A 25,279-nucleotide genomic window follows, 5' to 3' on the forward strand; every position below is an offset into this window, starting at 1 on the left:
AGTAGTGATAGTGGGCATCCTTGTCTGGTTCCCGTTCTTAGAGGGATAGCTTTCAGTTTTTCACCATTGAGGATGATATTAGCTGTGGGTTTCTCATATATGGCCTTTATTATATTGAGGCACTTTCCTTCTATACGCATTTTATTCAGAGTTTTTATCATAAATGGATGCTGTATCTTGTCAAATGCTTTCTCTGCATCTATTGAGATGATCATGTGATTTTTATTCTTCATTTTATTAATGTGGTGTATTACGTTGATTGATTTGAGAATGTTGAAGCATCCCTGCATACCTGGAATAAATCCCACTTGATCATGGTGTATAATCTTTTTAACGTATTGTTGTATGTGAGTAGCTAGTATTTTGTTGAGGATTTTTGCATTGATGTTCATCAGTGATATTGGCCTGTAATTTTCTTTTTTTGTGTTGTCCTTGTCTGGTTTTGGTATCAGGGTAATGTCGGCTTCGTAGAATGAGTTAGGGAGCTTCCCCCCCTCCTCAATTTTTTGGAAGAGTTTGAGAAGGATAGGTATTAAGTCTTCTTTGAATGTTTGGTAGAATTCAGCAGGGAAGCTGTCTGGTCCTGGACTTTTATTTTTGGGGATGTTTTTGATTACTGTTTCGATCTCCTTACTGGTGATTGGTCTATTCAAATTCGCTACTTCTTCTTGATCCAGTTTTGGAAGGTTGTATGATTCTAAGAATTTATCTGTTTCTTCCAGGTTGTCGAATTGGTTGGCATATAGCTTTTCATAGTATTCTCTTATAATCTTTTGTATTTCTAAGGTGTCTGTTGTAATTTCTCCTCTTTCATTTCTGATTTTACTTATTTGTGCCTTCTCTCTTTTTTTCTTGGTGAGTCTAGCTAAAGGTTTGTCAATTTTGTTTATCTTTTCAAAGAACCAGCTCTTGGTTTTATTAATTTTTTCTATTGTTTTTTTGGTCTCTATTTCATTTATTTTTGCTCTGATTTTTATTATTTCCCTTCTTCTACTGATTTTGGGCTTTGTTTGTTCTTCTTTTTCCAGTTCCTTCAGGTGCATTGTTAGATTGTTTATTTGAGATTTTTCTTGTTTGTTGAGATAGGCCTGTATTGCTATAAACTTGCCTCTTAGAACCGCTTTTGCTGTATCCCATAAATTCTGGCATGTTGTATTTTCATTTTCATTTGTCTCCAGGTATTTTTTGATTTCTTCTTTGATTTCTTCATTGACCCAGTCATTGTTCGGTAGCATTTTGTTTAATCTCCACATATTTGTGGCTTTTCTGATTTTCTTCCTATAGTTGATTTCTAGTTTCATACCGTTGTGGTCAGAAAAGATGCTTGGTATTATTTCAATCTTCTTAAATTTATGGAGACTTGTTTTGTGGCCTAATATGTGATCAATCCTGGAGAATGTTCCATGTGCATTTGAAAAGAACGTGTATTCTTCGGTTTTTGGATGGAATGCTTGGTATATATCTACTAGGTCCATCTGTTCTAGTGTGTCATTTAAGGCCAATGTTTTCGTATTGATCTTCTGTTTGGATGATCTATCCATTGGTGTAAGTGGAGTGTTAAAGTCCACTGCTATTATTGTGTTACTGTCTATTTCTGTTTTTATGTCTGTTAATAATTGCTTTATATATTTAGGTGCACCTATATTGGGTGCATAGATATTTACAAGTGTTATATCCTCTTGTTGGATTGTTCCCTTGATCATTATGTAATGCCCTTCTGTGTCTCTTTTTACAGTTTTTGTTTTAAAGTCTATTTTGTCTGATATGAGTACTGCTACCCCAGCTTTCTTTTCATTGCCATTTGCATGGAGTATCTTTTTCCATCCCTTCACTTTCAGTTTGTGAGTGTCTTTAGGTCTGAAGTGTGTCTCTTGTATGCAGCATATATATGGGCCTTGTTTTTTTATCCAATCAGCCACCCTATGCCTTTTAATTGGAGCATTTAGTCCATTGACGTTTAAAGTAGCTATTGATAAGTATGTACTTACTGCCAGTTTTTAACTTTTTTTTTCTCAGTGTTTTAGTAGTCCTTCTCTGGTCCTTTCTTCTTCTATACGGAATTGATGGTCTCTTTAGTTTGACCTCTGTCTGAAAGCTCCACTCTTTAACTCCCCTCCTTCCTCCTTTTATGTTTGTGATATCATATCTAACCTCTTTTTTGTGCATTTGTATCTATTACCCTCTTATCATGGAAATAGATAATTTTTCCTATTTGTGGTCTTCTCTTTTCCCCTTAAATCAGTCCCTTTAACATTTCTTGTAGCACTGGTTTCTTGGTGACAAACTCCTTTAATTTGTGCTTGTCTGGGAAATTTTTGATCTCTCCTTCCATTTTGAATGATAACCTTGCTGGGTAGAGTATTCTTGGCTGTAAGTTTTTTCCTTTTAGCACTTTAAATATATCATGCCACTCTCTTCTAGCCTGTAAGGTTTCTGCTGAGAAGTCAGCTGATAGCCTTATGGGGTTTCCTTTGTATGTAACTTGACTTTCTCTTGCGGCTTTTAGGATTCTCTCTTTATCTTTAATTCTGGACATTTTGATTATGATGTGTCTTGATGTCGGCCTCTTTGGGTTTATCTTGTTTGGGGCTCTCTGTGCTTCCTGTACCTGGATGTCTGTTTCCTTCCTTAGGTTAGGAAAGTTTTCATCTATTATTTCTTAAAATAGATTCTCTGCCCCTTTGTCTTGCTCTCCTCCTTCCGGGACACCTATAACATGGATGTTAGTGCCCTTGATGTTGTCCCAGAAGTCCCTTAGACTGTCCTCACTCTTTTTAATTCTTTTCTCTTTTACCTGTTCAGCTTGGGTAATGTCTTATAGTCTTTTGTCCAGCTCACAGATCCATTCTTTTGTATCCTCTACTCTGCTTTTGAGTCCCTCTAGTGAATTTTTCATTTCCAGTATTGTATTCTTCATTTCTGATTGGTTCTTTTTTATATCTTCCATTTCTTTGTTGACATTCTCACTGAGTTCATCTATTCTTCTCCCCAGATCAGTGAGCATCCTTAACAATCTTTGTTTGAACTCTCTGTCAGGTAGGTTGCTCATTTCTGTTTCACTTAGTTCCTTTTCTGGGGTTTTGTCTTGTTCCCTTACTTGGAATGTATTCCTTTGCCTCCTCATTTTGCCTCTTTCCCTGTGCTTGTGTCTACATATTAGGTAGGTCAGCTACGTCTCCTGCTCTTGGATAGGTGACCTTAAGTAAGTGATGCCTTAGGAGGCCTGCAGTGTGCTTCCCTCAGTTCTCAACGTTCCAGGGGTGACCCCTATGTGGGCTATGTGTGTCCTTTTGTTGTGGCCTGTTTGCTCTCCCTGTAGGCGCCCAGGGAGGCCGAGTTATGCTCCTGGCCAGCTGTTGTAATGCTCAGCTGCTTGTAGTTGTTGTGGGCCCTTCAGTCTCTTTATCAGGTGTGGGGAGCCCCAGCACAGTTGGCTGCAAGTTCTAATACCACATCTGTGTTGCAGTATTTCTTTTAAGTGAGTAGGCCCCCAGCGTGGCAGGTTGTTAGGCTCAGGGGCTTACAATTGCTATACGCCTCCAGCCTTTAGGTCTCTTGTCAGCTCTCTGAGGATTGCAGCTGGATGGGGCTGGCCTCAGGCATGGGAACACCCAATTGTTTCAAGCTGTGGAAGGTGGGGCAAACCCCCTATGTGGGTCTTTGAGAAGCACAAGTCTTCTGCAGCTGACAAGCCCTGCCGCCCACAGGTCCACACACACAATCAACACAGTCCTGCCCCGTGTGTGCACCCCGACCTCCCGAAGCGGACCCAGTCTCTCCACGGCTGGATCCCCACACACTCCACCACCGCCCCACACTCTCCACCCACTCCTTGTGCCCACCCTGCCCCACTGAAGTCAGCTCAGTTGCCAGGCTGCAGAGAATCCAGTCACCAATCTGTGCAGGCCCATAAGTTGCCTGAGGGCTTGTTGTTGGGTGGGGCCAGTCTCTAGGGTGGGCTGCCTGCCCTGGCTGAGCTGGATTAAATCGGTGCTTTAGTGGGTGGAGCAGACCCTGGGCTAGCAGGCCTCAGGGAGAACTCCAATGGCATCTGTGTCAGCACACCCACACCAGGCCACAACAATGGCCGCCACCAATGTCCCAGTCCCTGGAGAGGTCTCACTTCTCACTGAGATGCACTCAGGGCCTATTAGGTGAGTCTCTTTTCACCAAAGCACTGTGCACTGATTTTAGGTTGCTTTCTGAAACGGGTGAGTTTGCGTGTGGGCCCTTTAAGAGCCGGTTTTAATTTCTTTGTGAACCAGCTTTTCTGGGGGTACTCCCCAATGTTTTAGTTGCGGGCAAAGTCAGATATTATGCCACTCGTCTGGATTGTGCTGGGTCCACAAAATGCCCACAGCTGGGGCGCTCCCCGGCTGGGGCCCCGCTCCTCCAGGGAGGGCTGCGTACCTGTGGGCTGCTCCCAGGCGGCCATGATGCTGGCGGCTTGTGAAGGTGGCATTTTTCCTCTCCAGAAGGGAGTTTCTGTCTCTTCCACCTCAACTAGGATTGTCCGTTGTTGCAGGAGTTCCTCCTATGCAGTTTTCAGTTCTGTCTCAGGGGTAATTTTTCCACGAGTAGTTGTAAATTGGCTGTGTCCGCGGGAGGAGGTGAGTTCAGAGTCTGCCTACGCCGCCATCTTGACTTCTTTCTCTATATATTTTGGATATTAACCCCTTATCAGATACATGATTTGCAAATATTTTCTCCCATTCCATAGGTTGCCTTTTTGTTTTGTTGATGGTTTCTTTGGCTATGCAGAAGCTTTTTAGTTTAGTTTTGCTTTTGTTGTCAAATCCAAAAAAATCTTTGCCAAGACCAATGTCAAGGAACTTACCACCTATGTTTTCTTCTTGAAGTTTTATGGTTTCAGCTCTTATGTTCAAGCCTTTAATCCATTTTGAATTGATTTTTGTGAGTGGTGTAAGACAGTGGTCCAGTTTCATTTTTTTGCATATGGCTGTCCAGTTTTCCCAACACCATTTATTGAAGAGACAATCTTTTCTCCATTGTATATTCTTGGCTCTTTTGTAATAAATTTATTGATCATATATGTGTGGGTTTATTTCTGGGCTTGCTAACCAAACACATTGATTTATGTGTTTATTTTTATGCCAGTACCATACTGTTTTGTTTAGTATAGCTTTGTAATATAGTTTATTTTTATTATTATTTTTTTAATTATATTTATTTAATTTTAATTTTTTTTTTTTTGTGAGGAAGTTCATCCCTGAGCTAACATCCATGCCAGTCCTCCTCTTTTTGCTGAGGACGATTGGCCCTGAGCTAACATTGGTGCCCATCTTCCTCCACTTTATATGGGATGCTGCCACAGCATGCCCTGACAAGCGGTGCATCAGTGCGCACCCGGGATCTGAACCCAGGCCGCCAACAGCAGAGCGTGAGCACTTAACCGCTACACCACGGGGCGGCCCCCATAATATAGTTTTAAATTAGGAAGCATGATGCCTCCAGCTTTGTTCTTCTTTCTTAAGATTGCTTTGGCTAATCAGGGTCCTTTGTGGTGCCATACAAATTTTAGGATTGTTTGTTCTAGTCTTGTGAAAAATAGCATTGGAATTTTGATAGGGATTGCATTGAAGCTGTAGATTTCTCAATCCTGTTCTGTCCTCTTTCCCAGAGTGGTCCTTTGCTGGGCGCTGTGGGGAGCTTTGACTGGGCTGGTGGAGCCTTTCTGCGTACATCAAAGGATAAATTCACCTTCATCAACACAACCAGGGTAGATTCGGACATGAATGATGCTTACTTGGGTAAGTGGAGAGGGCGGGGTTACTCTAAGATGGGGCCTGGATCTGGCATAACTCAACTAGTGTAGATGTTATTGGATCCTTCACAGGCCCTTGAGATAGTGTTAAAGACAGAAATTTCAAAATTTCATTTTACTTATGTTAACAAAGAAAAATGTAGTGCAGGGCCCAGTTACCCCAACCTACCAAGCATGGGGCTGCCCCATTGCCCCTACTCAAGGGATAGGCCTGCTAGAGGGGGCAGGGTCTGTGAGGGAAAGCACTTCTCCTCTTAGATCACCATCTTCAGGTTATGCTGTTGAAGTCATCTTGCGGAGCCCAGTGCAAAGCTTTGTTATGGGGGCGCCTCGACATCAGCACACTGGCCTGGTGGTGATGTTCAAACAGAATGCTGGTGCCTGGCAGACCAACAGTCACATCAAGGGCAGCCAGGTGAGTGCAGAGCATGTGGAGCATGAATGTGCAAACAGAGGCACCCTGGGGGCTGAGAGATTCCACAGTGAGCATCACTAGGTGCCACGCTTAGCAGAGTTCTGTAAAAGAGCCTTCAGAGGGCTTTGAAATGGAGAGTCATGGGATCAGCTTTGCATTTGAGAACACTGCATCCTCACTTTTCTAACAACAATAATTGACAACACTTGACCAGTACAGAGCTCTCTATCTGCCTGTGCCCAGAGCTGGTATTTGACCAGTATATAACCAGTATAGCCATATTAGATATTAAAATATTGAAATAATTCCATATCTGTTGATGAATAGCTGCTTCCCTGAGATGCCTTCTCTCTGCCACCAACATGCACTCTGGCCCCTTCCCCAGTACCCTTTGAACTTTCCCATGATCCAGCAACTATCAGGTCAGGCAGGGCACCTTAGGAGACCTCTAGGACCTTGCTCCAGCTAAGTGCCTGGTCAGTGCTTGAGCAGTCCCAGTAGTTCTATATTTTGAATATTACCTCTGCAAAAGCAATATGATTGCGTCTTGTGTGGGGCATCTTATGTGGTGTGTGAGGGAAAACTCTAGTCAGAGTCATCTTTGCAAATTCCTGAAACAGGACTGCACCCATGATATTGTGCCTGTAGTTTTGTGTGTATTCCTTTAATTGTCATCAATGGTTCTCTTTGGCCTGCAATTAATGTACCATATGTGGATGAAACCCACTTTGCTCTGATACCTGAACAGCTTGTCATAATTCTTTGCCAATAGTCAAATTCTTCATATGGTCTTTTCATAGGTTTTACCAACACATATTGACCATTGATGGCATCAGGGCCTGGCACATATAAGGTGTGAGATGGGGGAGATTGTTTAGGAGAATTCCAAGAAGTCAAGTGTGAATGTGATGCTACTTCTCTGTTTGTATGTGTGGTCCAGGATCACATGGGGAAGACTGGCTGGTCAACTCCCCACCACACACAGGTATTACACATGCAAATTACAATAAATACTTAAGTATTTGAACGGGGACAGTGTAGGTGTTATGAGAGCAAGTGGGAGGGGCACCCACAGAAGCGCATTAGGGAAGGCTTCCCAGAGGAAGTGACAGTGAAGGTGGAAGAATTAGAGAAGTGAAGAGTGGGGAAAGAAAAGGGCCAGAGGAAGGAGCGAGCATGAGACAGAGTTCAGGGTGTGTGTGTATAGAGGTGGGGGGAGCGGTGGGAGAAAACACTGGGTAGAAGGGTAGGAAACAGATACATTTCAAATCTATCCACTCCTTCCTTTTCTACTGCCCTCAGCCTAGTCCAGGCCATCATCACCTTTCTTGTGAGTCCAGCAGTAGCCTCTTTATTGGTCTCCCAAAGTCCACTCTTACCTCCCTCTAATCCGTAGATGGGGGGTAAACTTTCTAGATGAGAAATTGTATCAGTCTTCAGTTTAAGACCGTTTGTTGACTATAGACCAGTATCCAATAAAGACTTAAAAATGCTCAACAAATATTAGAAAATTGAATCCAGAAATCTGTGAAAAGGATAATACATCATGACCAAGTGTGGTTTATCCCAGGAATGCAGAGCTTTTTCAATGATCTTACAAAAGTAGACAAGCTGATTCTAAGGTTCATATGGAAATGCAAGGGATCCAGGATAGCCCTGAAAAAGAATGAAGTTGGAGGACTCACACTTCCTAATTTCAAAACTTACTACAAAGCTACAGTAATTAAGACAGTGTAGTACCAGCTTGAGGATAGACCAATGAAATAGAACCAACAGCCTAGAAATAAACCCATACATCTATGGTCAATTGATTTGCGACAAGGGTACCATGTTCATTCAATGGGGAAAAATACTCTTTTCAACAAATGATACTGGGACAACTGGGTATCCACATGCAAAAGAACAAATTTGGACCCCTACCTCATGATATACAAAAATTAACTCAAAGTGAATCAAAGACCAAAATGTAAGAACTAAAACTATAAACCTCTTAGAAGGAATCATAGGTGAATTTTTGTAACCATAGATTTGGTAACGATTTCTTAGATATGACACTGCAAGGACAGGCACGTAAAGAAAAAAATAGATAAAGTTGACTTCATCAAATTAAAAACTTTTGAGTATCAAAAGGTACTATCAAGAAAATGAATAAGGCTGCAATGAACACAGGGGTGCATGTACCTTTGCAAATTGGTGTTTTCAAGTTATAAACCAATGTTATTGCAATAAACAAAAAATTAAAAAAAAAAAAAAAAGAAAATGAAAAGAATGGGAGAAATTATTTACAAATTATATATCTGATAAAGGTCTAGTATTTAGAATATATAAAGAACCCTTACAACTCAACAATAAAAAGATAAATAACCTAATTTAAAAATGGACAAAGGATTTGAATAGACATTTCTCCAGAGAAGATATACAAATGGCCAATAGGTACATGAAAAGATATTCAACATTATTAGTCATTAGGAAAATGCAAATCAAAACCACAATAGAGATACCACTAGCACGGCCGTGTAAAAAAAATGAAAAATAACAAATGTTGGTGAGGTTGTGGAGAAATTGGAACCCTCATACATTGCAACCCACTATGCTGGTGGGAATGTAAAACAATACAGCTTTTTTTGGAACACAGTTTGGCAGTTCCTTGAAAAGTTACATATTGGTTTACCATATGATCCAAAAATTCCACTCCTGGGTGTATACCCTCCCCCAAAATGAAAATAAGTTTTCAAACAAAAACTTATACATGAATGTTCATAGCAGCATTATTCATAATAGTCAAAAGGTAGAAGGAACCTAATGTTCTTCAACTTATGAATAGATAAACAACATGTGGCATATCCATACAATTGAATACTATTTAGCCATAAAAAGAATGAAGTATTGATATATGCTACAACGTAGATAAACCTTGAAAACTTTATGCTAAGTGAAAATAGCCAGTCACGAAAGGCCATGTATTGTTTGATTCCATTTATCTGAAATGTCTAGATTAGACAAATCCATAGATCAGAAAGTAGATTAATGGTTGTCAGGGGATAGAGGGAGGGGGGAAATTGAGAGTGACTGCTAACAGATAACAGAGTTTCTTTCTGAGGTGATGGAAATATTCTGGAATTAGTGGTGATGGTTACACAGCATTGTGGATATACTAAAAACCACTAAATTTTGTACCTTAAAATGGTGAATTTTATGTTATGTAAATTTTATCTCAATTTTAAAAAGCTATTCTGAGAAAAGCAATTAATGTAATTCATCATAATAGCAGACTAGAGAAGAAAAACCATAATAATCTTAATAGATACAGAAAAAGAATTTGACAAAATACAAGTCCTTTCATAATGTTTAGTTCTCAGCAAACTAGAAACTAAAGGGAACTTCCTCAACCTGAGAAAGAGCATTTACAAAAAAATCTACAGCTAGCATAATACTTAAAAGTAAAAGAGAATGCTTTTCTCCTATAATTGGAAACAAGGCAAGAATATCCACTTGCACCATTCCTATTCAACATCATACTGGAAGATGTAACAAGTGCAATAAGGCAAGGAAAAGAAAAAGAGCTGACAGAGTGGAAAGAAAAAAATAAAACTGTCTCTATTTGCAGAGGACATGATTGTTTGCATGGAAAATCCCAAAGATTCTACAAAAAAGCTACTATAACTAGTATGTTATTTCAGTAAAGTCTCAGGATACAAGATCAACTGTATAAATTACATCCTCAGGATAAAAATCAGTTGTATTTCTATACTAGCAATGAACATTTGGAAATTAAAATGAAAAAAAAAAGTGCCATTTACAATAGCACCAAAGACTATGAAATACTTAGGTATAAATCTAACAAAATGTGTACATTATTTGTATGCTGAAAACTACAAAACATTAATGAGAGAAATCAAAGACCTAAATAAATGGAGAGGTATACTGTGTTCATGGACTGGAAGACTCAATATTGTTAAGATGTCAGTTCTCCCCAAGCTGATCTATAAATTCAACACAATCCCAATCAAAATCCTAGAAGTTTATTTTGTAGAATTGACAAATTGATTCTAAAATTTATTTGGAAAGTCAAAGAAAGTAGAGTAACCAAAACAGTTTTGAAAAACAACTTAGATAAATACCATTAGGTATTTAGTGGAGGATTCATACACTCACTGCCTGATTTCCAGACTTACTATAAAGTTACAGTAATCAGGACAGTAAGGCATTGGCAAAAGGATAGACATGAAGATCAGTGGAACAGAATAGGCCTGAGATGGACTGACACATAGTCAATTGATCTTCACTAAAGTCATGAAGACAATTCAATAGAAAGTTCAATGGTGCTGGAACAATTGGACATCCATGGTAAACAAAACAAAACAAAAATCTCTACCCATATTTTGTACCATGGTCTATAAAGGAAAAATTTATAAATAAGACTTCATCAAAATGGAAAGTTTTGGTCTGTGAAAGACACTATCAAGAGAATGAAAAGATGAGTTGCAGAGTGGGAGAAAATATTTGCAAATTTTCCTTATTTTTAGTTACATGTCTGACTAAGGACATATATCCAGAATATATAAAGGACTCTCAAAACTCAACAATAAGAAATCAAACAATCTGATTAAAAAATAAGCAAAATATTTGAACAGACACTTCACCAAAGAAGATGTGTGGATGGCAAATAAGCCCAGGAAAACATGTTCCATGTCAATCATTAGGGAAATGCAAATTAAAACCGCGATGAGATAGTACTACACACCTATTAGGATGGTTAACATAAACAAGAAATAAACTGACAATATCAAGAACTGGCAAGGGGGGTAACAGCTAAAACTCACATTCATTGCTGTAGGAATGGAAAGTGGCATGCCTACTTTGGACAGGTTTGTCAATATCTTAAAAGTTTAACATGCAGTTACCATACCAGCAATCCCACTCCTAGGTATTTACCTAGGAGAAATGAAAACAGATGTTTGCATGAAAACTTGTATGTGAATGTTTCTAATGGCTCTATTCATAATTGCCCAAAGCTGGAAACAACCCAACGTCCCTCAATTGGGGAATGGATAAACAAACTGTGGTATATCCATACAATGGAAGACTAATCAGAAATAAAAGGAGTGGATAACTGATACGTGCAACAACATGGGTGAATCTTAAATTTGTTATTCTAGGTATCTGAAAGGCTACATACTATATAAGTCCATTTATGTAACATTCTGGAAAAGGCAAAACTATAGGGATAGAAAACAGATCAGTGGTTGTCAGGTGCTGGTGATTGAGGGGAGAGGTTGACCACAGTGGGGCAGGAGGGGATAATTTGGGTGTTTGATATTATGGTTGTGGTGGTGGTTACATGAGCTCATGTGTTTGTCAAAACTCATGAAACTGTACACTAAAAAGGCTGAAATTTATTGTGTGTAAATTATACCCCAATAAACTTGACCTAAAAACAAAAAAATCCTGTTGACTTTAGGATGAAGTTTAAATGCCTTCATTGGGCTGTCAGTGAGGCCTCCCTCACTGGTGTGTGGGGCAGAAATCAGATTGCAGTGAGTCATGTCTTGATGCCCCCTGCGCTTTTCCTTCCTAGAACTTGCCCCAGTTTGAGACTGCTTCGTACATCTCCCTGTTTATCTGTTGCTATTCCCCTCCGCTCCACCCTGCTACGCTGAGAGCCCGGGAAGGCACTATGTCTCTACTACCCAGCCTCCTGCTCGGCGAATAGCAAGCCCTTGTTTGTTGAACGAATGAATAAATGAATAAGTGGATGATTAAATGGATGAATCCTGTGGATGAATTCTACATATTGACATTGAACATACTTTAAAAATCCTTTTAAAACGTAGACATTTTTTCTCAGTATAACACAAGAAAATTTCTGTAGCAATCATTATTTTTAATCTAAGCTTGTTAATTCCTTATTAGTCAGACTGTCAGCTTTGATTTTGTACCCCTCTAAAGACTTCCAATATATTGAAAGTGTATCCTGTCTGCTCTTCTAGGCTTTTCTGTCTGTATTTTCCAATCCAACTTCTTCACTGTCTCAGTCATCTCCCTGGAGCACCGTTTGGGGGTAAATCCTCACCCACTGCCCATCAACTCTATAATATGGTCCTCTAGCTGGCGGCACATTCAAATGAGAATTTATCATGAATCATATAGAGTATTGCACCCACTTCAGAGGGCTTTCCCAGCAGGCATGGTTTTTCTTCATAAGAAGAAAACCCCTACACTCTGCGTTAGGTGGGAAGATGTGTGTGATCTTGGTCTCATCTCTTTCAGATCGGCTCCTACTTCGGGGCCTCCCTGTGCTCTGTGGATGTGGACAGAGATGGCAACTCCGACCTGGTCCTCATTGGGGCTCCCCATTTCTATGAGCAAACCCGGGGGGGCCAAGTGTCTGTGTGCCCCTTGCCCCGGGGGGTGAGTGGCTGATGAGACCTGGGCTGGGTGGGGCCTGGGTGTGGGGTGGAGGGTTTGCCTGAGTTGGGGCCTCACACTGTTTTTGTTCTGCAGAGGGGTAAGTGGCAGTGTGAGGCTGTTCTCCGTGGGGAGCAGGGCCACCCCTGGGGCCGCTTTGGGGCAGCCCTGACAGTGCTGGGGGATGTGAATGGGGACAAGCTGATGGATGTGGCCATTGGGGCCCCAGGAGAGCAGGAGAACCAGGGTGCCGTCTATCTATTTCACGGAACCTCACGACGGGGCATCAGCCCCTCCCACAGCCAGGTGAGGCCTGGTCACTGTCCCCATCACAACAGTGGCCTCTTTACTGATCTTTGCCTTCTAATTCAAGGTTCCTACAGCCGCCAGATCAATTTTCCCAGTACTCCTTTTTAGAACCTTCAAAAAGAATTGCACACACTTCACAGAAACCTCAAAGAATCCTCAATTCTAGATTAATTCTTACCACACCTATAGGGGGTACATGGGGGCATCATCACCCCCACTTTACAGCTGAAGATATACAGGCTCAGAGGTGGTAAATGACAAGCTGGAAGTGTTGGGATCTAGGCTTTTCTTTCTTCCAAATCTCAGTCTTGGTAGAGTGACCAATATTCCTGGTTTGCCCAGATCTGCCCTGATTTTAGCGCTGAAAGTTGCATCCCAGGAAATCCGTATGGTTGGTCACTCTACTGAGGGTGTCCACACACACACACACACACACACGCACCCCACAGACTTTGGAATTAAAAACAAATGCAAAAAGGATCATGCTATCCTATTGTTCTACTGTTTGCAATTTTTGCTTGTTTTTTCCTATGATGGGGCTCGGGGTGACAGTGTTTGGACAAGCAAACAAACTGTGGATCTCCCAGCTACCACATCCTACATAATTTCAAAACAAAACTTCCGCCCAACAGAATACAATACATTTTTCTCAAAAAAATGTGAGGTATTGGAGGGTATTATGTTAAGTGAAATAAGCCAGACAGAGAAAGACAAACACCACATGATTTCACTCATATGTGGAAGATAAACTATCACACAGACAGAACAGTTGGGTGGTTACCAGGGGGAAGGGGGTTGGGAGGTGGGCACAAGAGGTGAAGGGAGGCATTTATACGGTGACTGACAAATAATAATGTACAACTGAAATTTCACAATGTTATAAACTATTATGACAACAATAAAAAAGAAAAAAAATTGAGGTATAATGTACATGCACTAAACACACAAATCTTAAGTGATTAAGTTTGACATATCTGTGAACCTGAGTAAACACCACCTAGATTAAGATACAGCACATTTCCAGTGCCCCATGCTTCCTCATCCTTCCTTTCAGTTGACAATATCACTTAAAAAAATTGTGGTAAGGCCGGCCCTGTGGCTTAGCGGTTAAGTGCGTGCGCTCCGCTACTGGGGGCCTGGGTTCGGATCCCGGGGGCGCACTGACACACCGCTTCTCCGGCAATGCTGAGGCGGCGTCCCACATACAGCAACTAGAAGGATGTCCAACAATGACATACAACTATCTACTGGGGCTTTGGGGAAAAAAAAAGGAGGACGATTGGCAATAGATGTTAGCTCAGAGCCGGTCTTCCTCAGCAAAAAGAGGAGGATTAGCACGGATGTTAGCTCAGGGCTGATCTTCCTCACACACACACACAAAAAATTGTGGTAAAATATACATGACATGAAATTTACCATCTTAGCCAATTTTAAGTGTATACTTCAGTAGCGTTAAGTACATGACAAAATCACTTTTAAAATTTCTCTTTAATTTATTATTTGGCTGTTATTCTTTCAGTGTTACTCTTGCACATAGATTAAAGAGTCAAAATAGTTCTTAAAGGCTTGTCAGGAAAAACAACAATTTCCATACCACACTGGATTTCCTCTTCATTCTCCCTTCTCTTGAGGAATACACTTTCAGCTCTTTCAATGATTCTCCATACTTCCCAACGACGTGATTATTTTGCTGCTTCTTGATTTTTGTTTTAGCGTTGACTTCCCACCATGGGAGGTGAGGACTGAGTTCTCTCTCAGATCCCTGTTGCCACATATTCACATACCTCACCCCCCACTCCTCATATTTACATGATAATTTTGGTTTGATCAATATTTAGTGTTTGCATTATCCTGATCATGTAAATGAGATTCAGCAGAGACAAATAGTACACTGTGTCACTTCTTCCCTGTGTAAAACTTTTTGTTTTCCCTGGAAAACCCAGGTAATGAATGGAAACTTTGAGTCTCATCTCAAGGCCATGGTCTAAAGATGAACATTTACCCTAATTCTGTGGGAAGCTGTGGGAGATGAGACTTGAGTGGAGCCCAGAGAACCTCTCCTTGGGTCACCCTGGGTGACTGAGTTACACACTTCCCTATTCTTTTCCACTCCCTTTCTCCCCTCCTCTTTTCTACCCTCAGCGGATTGCAGGCTCCCAGCTCGTCCCTAAGCTCCAGTATTTTGGTCAGTCATTGAGTGGGGGCCAGGACCTCACAATGGACGGACTGGTGGACCTGGCTGTAGGGGCCCAGGGGCGTGTGCTGCTGCTCAGGTGAGAACTTCTTTTGGAGCACACCAGATATCTTCCCTTTTAGGAGTGGCTTTGCCATCTGAAGGCCCCTGATGGCTCTCTGGTGTCCCTATAGGTCCCAGCCAGTGCTCACAGTCGAGGCGACCATGGAGTTCACACCTACGGAAGTGGCAAGTAATGTGTTTGAATGTCGTGATCAGGTGGTGAGAAATCAGACTGCTGGGGAGGTCAGAGTCTGCCTCCGTGTCCACAAGAGCACACGGGACCGGCTGAGAGAAGGTGAGGCTTGGTGGGTAAGTCTCAAGAGAGTAAATGACTGGGGATGTTGATGGGTGGCCCAGCGCAGTCTTCCCAGCCTTCTGGCAGTCCAGAGCAAAGTTCTCACAAGCTCTGACAGCCTTCTCCAAGTGTGGCTGAAGTGAGCAGGAGATTCCCCTGCTGGCGGGGGAGGCCCAGCAGAGCCCACCGAGTAAGTGAGCATGTGGCACTCCCTTACTTTCTCAGTTCTCCAGAGAACCAAGGGCTCCACACCTGTGAACTAACCAGGATTTTTTTAAACTGAGAGATAACTCATTTAAAGGGGTGGTTGAATTGATGAAGCTAAACACAAATTCACGAAGCATTCATACGTGCATTTTATTACAACTAGCCTGACTTCCTCTCTTGTCTCTATTCTCAAAGAGTGGCGTTGTGGTTGGGGTGTGGGAATAGTAGTGGTGGAACTAGAGAGAAACAGGGTGAGGGGGAAAATTAGGTTTCTAGCAGTAATCTCACTGGGCTGAGGAGACAGCAGAGTTTGGGGCAGCCAGCATGGCTAGAAATTGAAAGCAAAGTCTTGGAGAGTAGAGAATTGCAGAGAAGGTGCCCCAAAATCTACATAGAAATTCCTCTCAAGTCATTGACTGACTCCTAAGTGATGCATATCCAGATCAAAACTCCAAGAAACTCAGTAGAAGACAGCAACTGGAGAATGAGAGTTGAGCAGAAATTCAGCAACTTCCCAGTGCTGGGAAAACAGAGATTTGAGAGGAGTTTTGGTAAACACTTTGGTCTTTCCACTGGGACAATGTCCATTGAACCAGCAACCAAGAAACAACAGACAATAGAAATAGACCCACAGGTGATTCAGAAATTAGAGTTATCAGATAGGAATTTTAAAAAGAACTATAATTAATATCTTTAAGAAAAAAGAGGAAATGATGGAGAACTTCAGAAAAGACCCAGAATTCACAAAACAGAGTCAAATGGAAACTCTAGCACTGAAAAATACACTGAATGAAATTAAGAATTCAATAAATAGATTTAATAGCAGATTAGAAGCAGAACAGAGAATTAGTGAACTGGAAAGTAAGTCAATTGAAAGTATCCATATTAACTCACAGAGAGAAAAAAGGATGAAAGATACAGAAAAAAATCATAAGAAACATATGGGATATAGTGAAAGAGCTATAAACACATAATTGGAATTCCAAAAGGAAGAGAGAGAGAATTAGAAAGAAGCAACAGTTAAATAAATAGTGGTAAAGAATTTTCCAAAACTGATGAAAGACATCAAGATTTTTCACCAAATCAAAGCAGGATAAATATAAAGGAAACCATACCACAGCACATTACACCAATGTACACAACAGTATACTTTGCACCGTACCAAGGTACAAGCTGCTGCAGACCAGACACAGAGAGAAAACAGCTAAAAGCAGCTGGAAAAATATACTTAATTTTCTAGTAGGTAACAGAATAGCTACGATTTAGTTCTTGAGCACTTACTATGTGGCAGGCACTGTGCTAAATGCTTTATAGGCACTATTTCATTTCATTTTCACCACTGGGAAGGTACAATTATTATCTTCAACTTAAAAACAAGGAACTGAGACTCAAAGAGGTCAGATAATGTGCCCAAAGTTATACGGCTGGGGAGCAGAGGAGCTGGGCCTCAAACCCCTGTCTGTCTGACTCCAAAGCGGGGCTCCTCACCACCATGCTGCCCTACCACTTCAGGAGAGATCCAGGGCATCGTCACATACGACCTGGCTCTGGACCCAAGTCGCCAAAAACGCCGGGCCGTCTTTGATGAAACAAAGAACAGCACACGCAGACAGATACAGACCTTGGGGCTGAATAAGAAATGTGAGACTCTGAAGCTACAGATAGAGGTGAGCAGACAGTGACCACATTCCTGGGTCTTTCAAGCATGGGGTAAGCTTGGGAAGCTGAGGAGGGCAGACCCCCAAATCCCCACTATCTCTCAGAATTGTGTAGAGGATCCAGTGACCCCCATCGTCCTGCGCCTGAACTTCTCTCTGGTGGGGAAGCCCTTGTCCTCTTTTGGGAACCTCCGGCCAGTGCTGGCTGTGGACGCTCAGAGATTCTTCACAGCGTCGGTGAGTCCTGGAGTTGGGGTCCTGCAGGGGTGTGGAAGGGACCAGAGGTCAAGATTGTTGAAGCTCATTTTATTTCCTTTCACATAATTTTATTTCAATATTTTATTTTGTTTCATTTCGCATTTCCTTTCCTTTCATTTTATCATATTCTATTTTTTGCAGCTTCCCTTTGAGAAGCATTGTGGCAATGACACGATCTGCCAGGATGACCTCAGCATCACCTTCAGTTTTGTGAGGTGAGTTTCTTTTCTCCTTGCTACCTCCAAACCCACACCACGACCCGGTGCTCTGTTCTTCTCCTGGCCCTTGAGGGAGCCGGCACAGAACGGCTGCTTCAGAGGTGTTTGTGTAGCTGTCCCATCCATTGTCTTCTCTGTCTAGGTGTCCACGCCTCCTTCCCACCTGAGCCCTCAGCACCTCATGACCTGTCTTGTTCCCCCTACAGCCTGAACACCCTGGTGGTGGGTGGTCCCCGGGAATTCAATGTGACAGTGACTGTGAAAAACCAGGGTGAGGACTCCTACAGGACTCAGGTCACCTTCTTCTACCCGTCTGGCTTGTCCTATCGGAAGATGTCAGGGATCCAGGTAGCCAGATGCTTCTCAGGCTCTGTTTGACTTTACTTTCCCCGTCCCCATGGCTGGTGTTGACATCACCACCTCTGCCTCCCTTCTTTTCCACAACCAGCTCTCACAGCGATCCTCGTGCCTGAACTGTGACTCTACCTCCACCGAAGAGCCTGGGGCCTTGAAGAACTGCAGCTGCAACATAAACCACCCCATCATCCCAGACAACTCTGAGGTCAGGCTGCTGCTCCTCCTCACCTCCTCTCCTTTGTCTTCTCCTGAATTCTTCTCTTCCTCTTTTTTCAAAGTAAGGTTCCTTTGAAAAACAGCGTTGTTGAGATATAATTCAGGTACCACACAATTCACGCATTGAAAGTGTACAATTGAATGGCTTTTAGTATGTTCACAGGGTTGTGCATCCATCACCACGATCAATTTTAGAACAATTTATTACCCCAAGAAAAGACCCTGCTCCCCTTAGCCATCAGCCCCAGTCCTCCCATCTCTCCCAGCCCTAGGTAACAACTTTCTGTCTCTATATTCGCCCATTCTGGACATTTCATATAAATGGAATCATACAGTATGTGGTCCTTTGTGACTCTTTCACTTAGCACAATGGTTTCAAGGATCGTCCATGCTGCAGCACGTGTTAGTACTTCATTCCTTTTTAGTCCTGAATGATATTCTGTTGTATGGTGCTCAGCATTTTAATACCCATTCTTCAGTTGATGGACATTTTGGTGGTTTCTTCTCTCCTGTTCTTGTCCTTTCTCCCTCTCCAGGTCACCTTTAATATCACATTTGATGTGAACTCTACTGCATCTCTTGGAAACAGACTACTCCTCAAGGCCAGTGTGACCAGGTGCGCTGTGCCTGGCCTCCCACAGGCATCCTCCCCTTTGAGGCCCCAACCCCCTGCCCTGGGTGGACTATTGCCCTCTCCCCACTGGTTGTCCCTTCAGCTCATTCATTCATTCAACAAACACTGACTGAGCATGCACCATGTGCGAGGCATTGTGCTCAGTGCTGGTGGGACAGCGATGGACAAGACAGCTGTGGTTCCTGCCCTCACAGAGGTTATAATTTAGTGGCAAAGACAGATGGGAAAGCTGGCGACTACAATAGAGTCAGAAATTAGCTACGTCCAGTGTTCTTGGGAGCTTGGTGTTCAGAGAAGATTCCTGAAGAAGATGTATTTAGGCTGTGAGTTAGCCAAGCAAAGGCTTGAATTGAGGGTGGGCATGAGGACAGAAAGAAGTAAGTGTGTACCAAGCAAAGCCTGGAGACTGGAAGATCAAGGCTATGTTTCACTGTGGTCTAAGCACATGTTACAGGATTTAGGGAGCTGGTTAGATATGGGCTGTGTCATCAAATGACTGATGGGTGCTATCAGGAAATTTCCAGTTTAATCTGGGAGTGATCACAATGACATGCTAGAAAGATCACTCTCCAGGAGGACTGGGGATTGGGGTGGGAGTAGTTTTGAATTCAGGGACCGGAGAGAAGTGCTGCAGACATCCAGGTGAGTAGGGATGGGCCTGGGCTGGTAGGGGAGGAGGGAGAGACCAGTGGTGTTTAGGGTGCAGAGAGGACAGGGCTTGGCGTTTGGTTGGAGGTGGGGGGTGAGGGAGAGGGAGAAGGAAAGTCTGACTCTCGGTTCTGAAGAGCTGGCCCTAGCTCTCTGTTTCCCTTCAGTGAGAACAACATGCCCAGGACCAACAAAACTGAATTCCAGCTGGAGCTGCCTGTGAAATACGCTGTCTCCATGGTGGTCACCAGGTGCCGGTTTCCAGGGCTTTAGCTCTGCCTTCACCACTGGGTTGGACATGGCCCGTTGTGTGCCTGTGTGTGTGCGTCTGTGCACATGTGTGCCTGTGTGTGTGTCTGAGGGTATGTGCGTGTGTGTGTGTGGCCCAAATGCACACAGTGTATCTGACACACATGGCCCCTCTCCTGCTTGCACCTTCTCAGGGCTGCGTTACCCATGTGCCCATTCACCCCTTACACGCTTAGCCCAAGACCCCCTCCCAGGACACCCCTGATGTCCTGTCACCTCCTGCCCCTTCTTCTTTCTCTCATCAGCCGTGAGGTCTCTACCAAATATCTCAACTTCACAGCCTCAAAGGACATCAGCCGCATTATAAACCATGAGTATCAGGTGGGGAGCTGAGAAGGTGGACGGGGCGGGTGGGGGGCGATATCCAGAGGATGGGAAAGCAGAAATAATGACGGGAAACATGCATCAGGTGCCTCCTATGTGCCAGGCTCTGTTCCAAGCTTGCTCTCACTGCCTATACAGCAAGCACGCACATACTTATGTATGTGTGTACACACATGTACATAATTAACTCATATTACCTTCATAATGACTCTGTGATGGAGGCACTATCTTTACCCCCAGTTTTCAGATGAAGAAACGGCTTTGGAGAGGTTAGCAGAACATGCCCACAGTTTCAACGCTACTAAGTGGAGGAGCCACTACTTAGGATGGGCCTGTCTGGCTCTTGAACGTGTGTTTAACTGCTACACTCTACTGCCTCCCACAAAACATCAAGAGGGGGATGCTTGGGTCTGTGAGGCCTTCTCAGTGGTACTGGGCTGTTGTGAGTGGGCAGGCTGACTCTAGTTGCTGGTGGGAGCAGAAAGGCCAGAGCCCTGATAGCCGCCCTCCCTCCCTCCACTGTGCAGTTCAAAAACTTGGGGCAGAGGAGCCCCCCCATCAGTGTGGTCATCTGGGTCCCCATCCAGCTGAACCAGGTGGCCGTGTGGGACCACCCCCAGCTTACCTTCTCTCAGGTAAGCCAAGCTGGGCCTGAGGAGTGGGCCCCCCTCCTCCTTCCACAGCCCTGGCTTTCCTAAAATCTCTGTTTCCTCTGCTGGATTTTGGAGCCATATCTGACCTCTCCTGGACCTAGGCCATCTTGCCCTCCTTGAGGGTGGACCCAGGAACCCTCATTTCTCTCTCTTATCACCATGAAACTCTTTCCTCAGAACCTTTCCAGTACGTGCCACACCGAGGTGAGGGAACCTCCTGTCTCTGACTTCCTGGCAGAGCTTAAGAAGACCCCAGTGCTGGTGAGAATAAGCCTAACCCTAGCCTCCGGGCCACACGAAGACTCAGTGCTGTCCCCTTGTTGGTGCCCAATACTGTCTTTCAACCGAGTGGGCTGAGTACACGAGGTGTTTTCTGCATCCAGCTTTCTTAGTCATCTCTCTCCTCTCCTCCCTTCCCCAGAACTGCTCCATTGCTGTCTGCCAGAGAATCCAGTGTGACATCCCGTCCTTTGGCATCCAGCAAGAATTCAACATCGCCATCAAAGGCAACCTCTCGTTTGACTGGTATATCAAGGTACATGGGGTCCTAAGCTCAGCCAGACACAGACATGATACTTCCGAGGGCCCACGGGTCCAGCTCCCATCCTCTCTCTCCCACAGACTTCGCATAACTACCTTCAGGTTGTGAGCACAGTGGAGATCTTGTTTAATGATTTGATATTTGCCCTGCTTCCAGGACAGGAGGAATTTGTGAGGGCTCAGGTATTTGTCTCAGACACAGAGGGACTATTGGAGGGAGGAGGGGAGGCTGGGCTTGTGGAGATCTCTGGGCAAAGAGTTAGAGAGAGAGGGGTGGGGAGGAGGGGTGAGGGCTGAGGTTAGGGACATAGGGAGGGATTAGTCATTGGGTTCAGGGAGTGCACAAGGTCTGACTGGGGAACCCCCAGAAATCCAAAGTCTATGTCCCCTGACGCCCCTCGCCCCCACGCCAGACGGAGACGAAAGTGGAGCCGTATGAAGTGCATGACCCTCTACCGCTTATCGTGGGCAGCTCGGTGGGGGGGCTGGTGCTCCTGGCCCTCATCACTGCCGGATTGTACAAGGTACTCCCCGTGGCCTTCCTCCTGCCCGCCCCCATCCCCCCGCACTGCTTCTCACTCCGCTGCTCATTACTGGGTTTGACTCCCAGCGGTGCTGCCAGCTGTGTGACCTTGGGCAAGTCGCAGAGCTTCAATTTCTTCAGCCGTAAAATGAAAATATAAATACAGTCATGTGCCCCACACAATGTTTTGGTCAGTGATGGGCCACATATATGATGGTGGTCGCATAAGATTGGTACCATATAGCCTAGGTGTGTAGTAGGCTATACCATCTAGGTTTGTGTAAGCACACTCTGTGGTGTTCACACAATGAAATCGCCCAACGATGCATTTGTCAGAACGTATCCCCGTCGTTAAGCGATGCATGACTGTAACTATTTTGTGAGGGTAATTGGGTTAATATATATAGAGCACTGAGAATGGTCCCTGGTACAGAGTGACCACCATATAAGGAGTAGTTCTTCTTCTTCTTATATTTTTTTCCTCCCTTTTTTTCCATCCCAATATCGATGCCATCTCCCTCCATGCCCCACTTTTCCCAGGTCTCTTCTACACTCTGCCGCATTACTCTTTGCACCTCTTGGTCCCTCTGCCTCCGCTCCTTGTCTGCATGCCACCCCCCCACCCATCAGCTTCGGTGGCCCTTACTCCTCTGTCTCTGCCCCTACAGCTTGGCTTCTTCAAACGGCAGTACAAGGACATGATGAGTGAAGCTTCGCCATCCCAGTAACGGCTCCTTCCCCACTGAGTGGCCTCTCCTGCAGCAGGCAAGACTTTGGTTAGACCAACAGCAGGTCCCCAGACTGCTGGACAGACACATCCATTAGGAGAGGGGGGCGGTGATGTCTCACTCAGGAAAGACCTGCTTGGGTTTCCATTCGTGTGTGTGTGCAAGTGTGTGCATGAGTGTTTGTGTGAGTTGTGTGTGTGACTCAGATGTCTCTTGCATGGGGACAGGTGCATTCAGCACAACCTCTCAGGCGGAAGGGAATTGCTTGGGCTTCTTTGTGTGTGGGTGAAGGTGCCGTTGGGCCTTCCTCTGGGACAGAGGTGATGGCAGCTCTTGTGGGTGAACAGAAAGGGAGATGCAACAGATCCTCTCCCTGCTGGAGGAAGTGAGACCTCCTATTGTGAGTGAGCACGCAGACCTGCAGCAGCCTGTGCAGCTGGGACTGAGACCACATGGAGAAGCCGTGATGGAACCAGGATCTGGTCAGCCAAGAGGGGCCTGTCCAACTCATTCCACACTAGAGCTAAATACGTCCAATGAGCAATGATGCACCTCCCTTTATCCATTTATTTACTATTTTAATGTTACTCTTATTTTTTGAATGGATAAAACTATCACAGTACAAAAATCAAAGATGTGCAGGGGTGTGTGGTGAAAAGTCTCCCTTCCATCCTGGTCCCCCCGGCCATTCAAGTCCCTCCTAAAGGACAGTCAAGATTATGTGTTTTTGGGTCACACACACACACACACACACACAAGCTTTTTTACACAAACGGTAGCATATGTCATTTATACTGTTCTGCCTCTTGCTTTTTCATTAATATAGCTCAGACATTGTTACATATCAAGACTCAAAATACTTTTTCATTCTTTTATACAGCTGCATAGTATTCCATCATGTGGGTGGATTATAATGCATTTAACCAGTCTCCTTTCGATATATTATTTCCAACCTCTCACAATTACAAATAATGGTGAATTAATAAACTGAATATATATCATTTTTGCATATGTGTAAGAATAATTTATAGGATATATTCCCAGAAGTTTAGGTTCTCCTAGAAGCAAAGCCAAGATAAGAATTTGAGTGAAAATTTATTTAAGAGTGGCCCCAGGAAATACCAATGGGGAGGGATGTGAGCTGGGGAAGGGAAGGCAGCCATGTGCTCAAGGGTGTGTTATCAACAGAGGTACCATGGTGAGCCCCTGGACCATAACCCCATGGGGAGTTCTGGGAGACAGAGTAGAATGCACACCTCGGCATTGTCCTGCCTGAGGAGAGAAGGAGCTGGAGTATGTATATACCAATTCCACGTAGTTATTGGCTGAGGGCTGTTCTTGGGAGGGAGTGGGGGTGGTATTAATTCCCTGGCACTTCTGGCCAGCCCTGAATGTGGGCAGTGGGCTCTGGTGGCCAGAGAAAGGGATATAGGTGCTGCCAAGGAAGTCTGACAGGGAGTATAGCCCTGGCAAGGCCTACAGGGATCCAGGCAGGGCACCAACAGCACTTGCTACCAAGGGTGTGTGCAGGTCAAGTTTTGATAACTGCATCTAGGTAGCCCTCACTTCTCAAGGGGGTACCCCCAGTGCCCATCTCCCATACTTTTGCCAATGCAGTAACCACTACTCTGGCTTTAGCATGCATCCTATCTAATTCTCACACCAGTCTGCCAAGTGGGCACCACTTGCTGTTTATAGTATCTGAATGTCACTTATGAGGAAACTGGGGCTTAGAGAGATCATACCGAATGCCTGACGTCATACAGCTGAGAAGGGAGTGGAGCTGGAATTCAAACCCAGCTCTTTCTGGCTCCAAAGCTTTTCTCTTTTACTGTCCTGATGGCCTCAGAGGAATGGCCCTGCAGCAGGCCTGAGGGAGGTGTGGGGAGACAGAGCCTGTTACTTAGCTGTTATAATATTTGGTGAACCATATGAAATTGCTGACACATTTGTTGACAAAAATGGCAATGTCATGCGGTTCACTGAAATACAAGAAAATTATGACTTAGAGGGACATATGTTCCAGATGTGATAGGAAGGAGAGAGAACTTATCCTGCTTGGGAAGGTGAGGGAAGGGTCCCCAGGGGAGGCGACACCTGACTCAAGTAGGGGCAGGAGTTTTCCAGTCAGAGGGCAGCACAGGTGAGGCTAGAAGCCTGGGCAGGAGCTTACCCAGAGTGAGGAGTTTCAGTTTTATTCACAGTGCAATAAGATGTCATCAAAGGGTGACTAATGAGACAATGGCCCTTTGTATCCTTGGGGGTGCCACAACACATGTCACCTTTAGATGGTTCTACACAATTTCCTCTCCTGACTTTAAAATGGGTTAAAAATGGTTTTCTTCTTCCTTGGGTTCAAAGACAAAAGACCTCAATATCTCTAGAAGTTCTTAATTGACCCAGGAAAGGAGGGGGCCTCTGTATCTGCAGGCATCTGTCCCTGAATGGGCAGTTAAGGTCCTATGAGCTCAGAGTCCACATCAGCAGTTTTAAATTGGGAGCTTGTGTAGAATTCAGCCAGATAGGAGCTTTATGATGGGTTAGAAAGTAAATCATTT

General features: G+C 44.0%; 1 protein-coding gene across 4 annotated transcripts in view; it reads left to right on the forward strand.

Moving 5' to 3' along the window:
• ITGAM (integrin subunit alpha M) overlaps nt 1-25,279 on the forward strand; it is a 49,208-nt gene that overhangs the window by 23,276 nt on the left and 653 nt on the right. For 3 of the 4 annotated variants that reach the window (XM_087417362.1, XM_087417361.1, XM_087417360.1), the window contains exons 11-30: nt 5,642-5,771; nt 6,058-6,200; nt 12,471-12,611; nt 12,705-12,914; nt 15,060-15,190; nt 15,285-15,448; nt 17,168-17,322; nt 17,419-17,550; nt 17,713-17,786; nt 17,996-18,137; nt 18,238-18,351; nt 18,899-18,978; nt 19,812-19,895; nt 20,199-20,274; nt 20,805-20,912; nt 21,108-21,191; nt 21,352-21,465; nt 21,552-21,653; nt 21,884-21,994; nt 22,662-23,722. In XM_087417362.1, coding sequence (XP_087273488.1) covers nt 5,642-5,771; nt 6,058-6,200; nt 12,471-12,611; nt 12,705-12,914; nt 15,060-15,190; nt 15,285-15,448; nt 17,168-17,322; nt 17,419-17,550; nt 17,713-17,786; nt 17,996-18,137; nt 18,238-18,351; nt 18,899-18,978; nt 19,812-19,895; nt 20,199-20,274; nt 20,805-20,912; nt 21,108-21,191; nt 21,352-21,465; nt 21,552-21,653; nt 21,884-21,994; nt 22,662-22,721 — 2,355 coding nt within the window. In that variant the 3' untranslated portion in view covers nt 22,722-23,722. Of the gene's footprint in view, nt 1-5,641; nt 5,772-6,057; nt 6,201-12,470; nt 12,612-12,704; nt 12,915-15,059; nt 15,191-15,284; nt 15,449-17,167; nt 17,323-17,418; nt 17,551-17,712; nt 17,787-17,995; nt 18,138-18,237; nt 18,352-18,898; nt 18,979-19,811; nt 19,896-20,198; nt 20,275-20,804; nt 20,913-21,107; nt 21,192-21,351; nt 21,466-21,551; nt 21,654-21,883; nt 21,995-22,661; nt 23,723-25,279 lie in introns of those variants that run through there. The other variant, XM_087417359.1, reaches the window with a different exon arrangement.

The sequence above is a fragment of the Ceratotherium simum genome, chromosome 26 (genome assembly GCF_057802395.1).
Source record: "Ceratotherium simum simum isolate JZ-2026a chromosome 26, ASM5780239v1, whole genome shotgun sequence".
NCBI lineage: Eukaryota > Metazoa > Chordata > Mammalia > Perissodactyla > Rhinocerotidae > Ceratotherium > Ceratotherium simum.